The sequence below is a fragment of the Oncorhynchus keta genome, chromosome 28 (assembly GCF_023373465.1).
Source record: "Oncorhynchus keta strain PuntledgeMale-10-30-2019 chromosome 28, Oket_V2, whole genome shotgun sequence".
NCBI lineage: Eukaryota > Metazoa > Chordata > Actinopteri > Salmoniformes > Salmonidae > Oncorhynchus > Oncorhynchus keta.
Genome location: NC_068448.1, coordinates 1,481,027 through 1,489,352, shown reverse-complemented (window position 1 = coordinate 1,489,352; position 8,326 = coordinate 1,481,027). Strand labels below are relative to the sequence as shown.

Sequence of the window (8,326 nt, the reverse complement as noted above, 5' to 3'; positions counted from 1 at the left end):
TACACCATCCAACAAAACACTTCCTGATCTGAGGGGGTGTACACCGTCCAACAAAACACTTCCTGATCTGAGGGGGTATACACCATCCAACAAAACACTTCCTGATCTGAGGGGGTGTACACCGTCCAACAAAACACTTCCTGATCTGAGGGGGTATACACCGTCCAACAAAACACTTCCTGATCTGAGTTGGAGGGGGTATACACCGTCCAACAAAACACTTCCTGATCTGAGGGGGTGTACACCGTCCAACAAAACACTTCCTGATCTGAGGGGGTATACACCGTCCAACAAAACACTTCCTGATCTGAGTTGGAGGGGGTATACACCGTCCAACAAAACACTTCCTGATCTGAGGGGGTATACACCGTCCAACAAAACACTTCCTGATCTGAGTTGGAGGGGGTATACACCGTCCAACAAAACACTTCCTGATCTGAGGGGTATACACCGTCCAACATAACACTTCCTGATCTGAGGGGTGTACACCGTCCAACAAAACACTTCCTGATCTGAGTTGGAGGGGGTATACACCGTCAACAAAACACTTCCTGATCTGAGGGGTGTACACCGTCCAACAAAACACTTCCTGATCTGAGTTGGAGGGGGTATACACCGTCCAACAAAACACTTCCTGATCTGAGGGGGTGTACACCGTCCAACAAAACACTTCCTGATCTGAGTTGGAGGGGGTATACACCGTCCAACAAAACACTTCCTGATCTGAGGGGGTGTACACCGTCCAACAAAACACTTCCTGATCTGAGGGGGTATACACCGTCCAACAAAACACTTCCTGATCTGAGGGGGTATACACCGTCCAACAAAACACTTCCTGATCTGAGTTGGAGGGGGTATACACCGTCCAACAAAACACTTCCTGATCTGAGTTGGAGGGGGTATACACCGTCCAACAAAACACTTCCTGATCTGAGTTGGAGGGGGTATACACCGTCCAACAAAACACTTCCTGATCTGAGTGTGAGCAGGTATACACCGTCCAACAAAACACTTCCTGATCTGAGTTGGAGGGGGTATACACCGTCCAACAAAACAATTCCTTGCTGTGTGTGTGTTGTATGTTACCTAAACTATCTGGGCTGTCTACAGAGAAGCACATGAGTATAACGTCAGTGTCGGGGTAGGAGAGAGGTCTCAGTCTGTCATAGTCCTCCTGTCCTGCTGTGTCCCATAATGCTAACTCCACCTGGGAGAGAGGGAGGGGAAGAGAGAGAGAGAAAGAGGGGAGGGGGAGGGGAGAGAGTGAGAGAGTGAGAGAGAGAGAGAGAGGAGAGAGGGAGAGGGGAGAGAGAGAGGGGGAGAGAGAGAGAAAGAGGGGAGAGGGGAGAGAGAGGGGGAGAGAGAGAGAAAGAGGGGAGGGAGAGAGTGAGAGTGAGAGTGGGAGAGGGAGAGGGAGAGAGTGAGAGAGGGAGAGAGAGGGGTGGAGAGAAAGGAGGAGAGAGGGAGAGAGAGAGAGAGTCATTTAGCACAGTGGTTAAGGAAGTCAATCCAGCTTTCAACTTATTCTTGAAAGTTGTAATCGTAGAATGTACAAGGTGACATTTCTAAATCAGCTATTGCATCATCAGTTCCTCTTGTCATGTCCGTCATTACAGACCTTAGTTAGCTATTTATAACTTTTCAGAAACATCCAGATCAACTATGCCAATGTCAGCTAACTGTTTTTTAGCCCATAGATTTTACAGTAATGTTTGAGTCACTGAAATACCACATGACTAAACATTAAGCATGGCAAAATGTATACAACTGCAGGAAATTAGCTTAAAACCTGCAAAATGTTCTCAAGAAGGGTGTCAACAGTGCTTCTGCCCACAGAAATAGACGTAGTGCATGATGGGATGATTTAGCAGACACTACTACCCAGGGCAGTTCGTGCATTCATCTTCAGATTGATATGTGGTTGTCCCACCTAGCTCAGTCAGTACATTCATCTGCAGATTGCGAGGTGGACCAATCACAGTCAGGACATTCATCTACAGATAGCTAGGTGGACCAATCATAGTCAGGACATTCATCTCCAGATAGCTAGGTGGACCAGTCATAGTCAGGACATTCATCTTCAGATAGCTAGGTGGACCAGTCATAGTCAGTACATTCATCTCCAGATAGCTAGGTGGACCAGTCATAGTCAGTACATTCATCTCCAGATAGCTAGGTGGACCAGTCATAGTCAGTACATTCATCTTCAGATAGCTAGGTGGACCAGTCATAGTCAGTACATTCATCTCCAGATATCTAGGTGGACCAGTCATAGTCAGGACATTCATCTCCAGATAGCTAGGTGGACCAGTCATAGTCAGGACATTCATCTCCAGATAGCTAGGTGGACCAGTCATAGTCAGTACATTCATCTTCAGATAGCTAGGTGGACCAGTCATAGTCAGGACATTCATCTCCAGATAGCTAGGTGGACCAGTCATAGTCAGGACATTCATTTACAGATAGCTAGGTGGACCAGTCATAGTCAGTACATTCATCTACAGATAGCTAGGTGGACCAGTCATAGTCAGTACATTCATCTACAGATAGCTAGGTGGACCAGTCATAGTCAGGACATTCATCTACAGATAGCTAGGTGGACCAGTCATAGTCAGGACATTCATCTACAGATAGCTAGGTGGACCAGTCATAGTCAGTACATTCATCTTCAGATAGCTAGGTGGACCAGTCATAGTCAGTACATTCATCTTCAGATAGCTAGGTGGACCAGTCATAGTCAGGACATTCATCTCCAGATAGCTAGGAGGACCAGTCATAGTCAGTACATTCATCTTCAGATAGCTAGGAGGACCAGTCATAGTCAGGACATTCATCTGCAGATAGCTAGGTGGACCAGTCATAGTCAGGACATTCATCTACAGATAGCTAGGTGGACCAGTCATAGTCAGGACATTCATCTTCAGATAGCTAGGTGGACCAGTCATAGTCAGTACATTCATCTCCAGATAGCTAGGTGGACCAGTCATAGTCAGGACATTCATCTGCAGATAGCTAGGTGGACCAGTCATAGTCAGGACATTCATCTACAGATAGCTAGGTGGACCAGTCATAGTCAGTACATTCATCTTCAGATAGCTAGGTGGACCAGTCATAGTCAATACATTCATCTTCAGATAGCTAGGTGTACCAGTCATAGTCAGTACATTCATCTCCAGATAGCTAGGTGGACCAGCCATAGTCAGGACATTCATCTCCAGATAGCTAGGTGGACCAGCCATAGTCAGTACATTCATCTCCAGATAGCTAGGTGGACCAGTCATAGTCAGTACATTCATCTTCAGATAGCTAGGTGGACCAGTCATAGTCAGGACATTCATCTTCAGATAGCTAGGTGGACCAGTCATAGTCAGGACATTCATCTTCAGATAGCTAGGTGGACCAGTCATAGACAGGACATTCATCTTCAGATAGCTAGGTGGACCAGTCATAGTCAGTACATTCATCTTCAGATAGCTAGGTGGACCAGTCATAGTCAGTACATTTATCTCCAGATGGCTAGGTGGACCAGTCATAGTCAGGACATTCATCTCCAGATAGCTGGGTGGACCAGTCATCCATCAGTACATTCATCTCCAGATAGCTAGGTGGACCAGTCATAGTCAGGACATTCATCTCCAGATAGCTAGGTGGACCAGTCATAGTCAGTACATTCATCTTCAGATAGCTAGGTGGACCAGTCATAGTCAGGACATTCATCTTCAGATAGCTAGGTGGACCAGTCATAGTCAGGACATTCATCTTCAGATAGCTAGGTGGACCAGTCATAGTCAGGACATTCATCTACAGATAGCTAGGTGGACCAGTCATAGTCAGGACATTCATCTCCAGATAGCTGGGTGGACCAGTCATAGTCAGGACATTCATCTCCAGATAGGTGGACCAGTCATAGTCAGTACATTCATCTTCAGATAGCTAGGTGGACCAGTCATAGTCAGTACATTCATCTTCAGATAGCTAGGTGGACCAGTCATAGTCAGGACATTCATCTTCAGATAGCTAGGTGGACCAGTCATAGTCAGGACATTCATCTTCAGATAGCTAGGTGGACCAGTCATAGTCAGGACATTCATCTCCAGATAGCTAGGTGGACCAGTCATAGTCAGTACATTCATCTTCAGATAGCTAGGTGGACCAGTCATAGTCAGTACATTCATCTTCAGATAGCTAGGTGGACCAGTCATAGTCAGGACATTCATCTTCAGATAGCTAGGTGGACCAGTCATAGTCAGTACATTCATCTTCAGATAGCTAGGTGGACCAGTCATAGTCAGTACATTCATCTCCAGATAGCTAGGTGGACCAGTCATAGTCAGTACATTCATCTTCAGATAGCTAGGTGGGACAACCACATATCACAGTCATAGTCAGTACATTCATCTTCAGATAGCTAGGTGGACCAGTCATAGTCAGTACATTCATCTTCAGATAGCTAGGTGGACCAGTCATAGTCAGTACATTCATCTTCAGATAGCTAGGTGGACCAGTCATAGTCAGTACATTCATCTTCAGATAGCTAGGTGGACCAGTCATAGTCAGTACATTCATCTTCAGATAGCTAGGTGGACCAGTCATAGTCAGTACATTCATCTTCAGATAGCTAGGTGGACCAGTCATAGTCAGTACATTCATCTTCAGATAGCTAGGTGGACCAGTCATAGTCAGTACATTCATCTTCAGATAGCTAGGTGGACCAGTCATAGTCAGTACATTCATCTCCAGATAGCTAGGTGGACCAGTCATAGTCAGTACATTCATCTTCAGATAGCTAGGTGGACCAGTCATAGTCAGTACATTCATCTTCAGATAGCTAGGTGGACCAGTCATAGTCAGTACATTCATCTCCAGATAGCTAGGTGGACCAGTCATAGTCAGTACATTCATCTTCAGATAGCTAGGTGGACCAGTCATAGTCAGTACATTCATCTTCAGATAGCTAGGTGGACCAGTCATAGTCAGGACATTCATCTTCAGATAGCTAGGTGGACCAGTCATAGTCAGGACATTCATCTTCAGATAGCTAGGTGGACCAGTCATAGTCAGGACATTCATCTCCAGATAGCTAGGTGGACCAGTCATAGTCAGGACATTCATCTCCAGATAGCTAGGTGGACCAGTCATAGTCAGTACATTCATCTTCAGATAGCTAGGTGGACCAGTCATAGTCAGGACATTCATCTACAGATAGCTAGGTGGACCAGTCATAGTCAGGACATTCATCTTCAGATAGCTAGGTGGACCAGTCATAGTCAGTACATTCATCTACAGATAGCTAGGTGGACCAGTCATAGTCAGTACATTCATCTTCAGATAGCTAGGTGGACCAGTCATAGTCAGTACATTCATCTTCAGATAGCTAGGTGGACCAGTCATAGTCAGTACATTCATCTCCAGATAGCTAGGTGGACCAGTCATAGTCAGTACATTCATCTCCAGATAGCTAGGTGGACCAGTCATAGTCAGTACATTCATCTTCAGATAGCTAGGTGGACCAGTCATAGTCAGGACATTCATCTTCAGATAGCTAGGTGGACCAGTCATAGTCAGTACATTCATCTTCAGATAGCTAGGTGGACCAGTCATAGTCAGTACATTCATCTCCAGATAGCTAGGTGGACCAGTCATCTACATTCATCTCCAGATAGCTAGGTGGACCAGTCATAGTCAGTACATTCATCTTCAGATAGCTAGGTGGACCAGTCATAGTCAGACATCTTCAGATCAGGTGGACCAGTCATAGTCAGTACATTCATCTTCAGATAGCTAGGTGGACCAGTCATAGTCAGTACATTCATCTCCAGATAGCTAGGTGGACCAGTCATAGTCAGTAGATAGCTAGGTGGACCAGTCATAGTCAGTACATTCATCTTCAGATAGCTAGGTGGACCAGTCATAGTCAGTACATTCATCTCCAGATAGCTAGGTGGACCAGTCATAGTCAGTACATTCATCTTCATCTTCCAGTCATAGCTTCAGGCTGGACCAGTCATAGTCAGGACATTCATCTTCAGATAGCTAGGTGGACCAGTCATAGTCAGTACATTCATCTTCAGATAGCTAGGTGGACCAGTCATAGTCAGTACATTCATCTTCAGATAGCTAGGTGGACCAGTCATACAGTCAGGACATTCATCTTCAGATAGCTAGGTGGACCAGTCATAGTCAGTACATTCATCTTCAGATAGCTAGGTGGACCAGTCATAGTCAGTACATTCATCTTCAGATAGCTAGGTGGACCAGTCATAGTCAGTACATTCATCTCCAGATAGCTAGGTGGACCAGTCAGAGTAGCTAGGTGGACCAGTCATAGTCAGGACATTCATCTTCAGATAGCTAGGTGGACCAGTCATAGTCATTCATCTTCAGATAGCTAGGTGGACCAGTCATAGTCAGTACATTCATCTCCAGATAGCTAGGTGGACCAGTCATAGTCAGTACATTCATCTTCAGATAGCTAGGTGGACCAGTCATAGTCAGTACATTCATCTCCAGATAGCTAGGTGGACCAGTCATAGTCAGTACATTCATCTTCAGATAGCTAGGTGGACCAGTCATAGTCAGTACATTCATCTCCAGATAGCTAGGTGGACCAGTCATAGTCAGTACATTCATCTTCAGATAGCTAGGTGGACCAGTCATAGTCAGTACATTCATCTTCAGATAGCTAGGTGGACCAGTCATAGTCAGGACATTCATCTTCAGATAGCTAGGTGGACCAGTCATAGTCAGGACATTCATCTTCAGATAGCTAGGTGGACCAGTCATAGTCAGTACATTCATCTTCAGATAGCTAGGTGGACCAGTCATAGTCAGTACATTCATCTTCAGATAGCTAGGTGGACCAGTCATAGTCAGTACATTCATCTCCAGATAGCTAGGTGGACCAGTCATAGTCAGTACATTCATCTTCAGATAGCTAGGTGGACCAGTCATAGTCAGTACATTCATCTTCAGATAGCTAGGTGGACCAGTCATAGTCAGTACATTCATCTTCAGATAGCTAGGTGGACCAGTCATAGTCAGGACATTCATCTTCAGATAGCTAGGTGGACCAGTCATAGTCAGTACATTCATCTTCAGATAGCTAGGTGGACCAGTCATAGTCAGTACATTCATCTCCAGATAGCTAGGTGGACCAGTCATAGTCAGTACATTCATCTTCAGATAGCTAGGTGGACCAGTCATAGTCAGTACATTCATCTTCAGATAGCTAGGTGGACCAGTCATAGTCAGTACATTCATCTTCAGATAGCTAGGTGGACCAGTCATAGTCAGGACATTCATCTTCAGATAGCTAGGTGGACCAGTCATAGTCAGGACATTCATCTTCAGATAGCTAGGTGGACCAGTCATAGTCAGTACATTCATCTTCAGATAGCTAGGTGGACCAGTCATAGTCAGTACATTCATCTTCAGATAGCTAGGTGGACCAGTCATAGTCAGTACATTCATCTTCAGATAGCTAGGTGGACCAGTCATAGTCAGTACATTCATCTCCAGATAGCTAGGTGGACCAGTCATAGTCAGTACATTCATCTTCAGATAGCTAGGTGGACCAGTCATAGTCAGTACATTCATCTTCAGATAGCTAGGTGGACCAGTCATAGTCAGTACATTCATCTCCAGATAGCTAGGTGGACCAGTCATAGTCAGTACATTCATCTTCAGATAGCTAGGTGGACCAGTCATAGTCAGTACATTCATCTTCAGATAGCTAGGTGGACCAGTCATAGTCAGTACATTCATCTTCAGATAGCTAGGTGGACCAGTCATAGTCAGTACATTCATCTTCAGATAGCTAGGTGGACCAGTCATAGTCAGTACATTCATCTTCAGATAGCTAGGTGGACCAGTCATAGTCAGGACATTCATCTCCAGATAGCTAGGTGGACCAGTCATAGTCAGGACATTCATCTTCAGATAGCTAGGTGGACCAGTCATAGTCAGTACATTCATCTCCAGATAGCTAGGTGGACCAGTCATAGTCAGTACATTCATCTTCAGATAGCTAGGTGGACCAGTCATAGTCAGTACATTCATCTTCAGATAGCTAGGTGGACCAGTCATAGTCAGTACATTCATCTTCAGATAGCTAGGTGGACCAGTCATAGTCAGTACATTCATCTCCAGATAGCTAGGTGGACCAGTCATAGTCAGGACATTCATCTTCAGATAGCTAGGTGGACCAGTCATAGTCAGTACATTCATCTTCAGATAGCTAGGTGGACCAGTCATAGTCAGTACATTCATCTTCAGATAGCTAGGTGGACCAGTCATAGTCAGTACATTCATCTTCAGATAGCTAGGT

At 45.2% G+C, this 8,326-nt stretch overlaps 1 protein-coding gene across 1 annotated transcript in view; it reads right to left on the bottom strand.

Annotated features, from left to right (window-relative positions):
- LOC118381086 (rho-related GTP-binding protein RhoA-A-like) overlaps positions 1–1,899 on the bottom strand; it is a 6,117-nt gene extending 4,218 nt beyond the window's left edge. Inside the window, exons 1-2 of the mRNA XM_052484160.1 lie at positions 1,882–1,899; positions 1,087–1,207 (exon numbers count right to left, since the gene is read on the bottom strand). Coding sequence (XP_052340120.1) covers positions 1,087–1,207; positions 1,882–1,899 — 139 coding nt within the window. The remainder of the gene's footprint in view (positions 1–1,086; positions 1,208–1,881) is intronic.
- Positions 1,900–8,326: the final 6,427 nt, after the last annotated feature.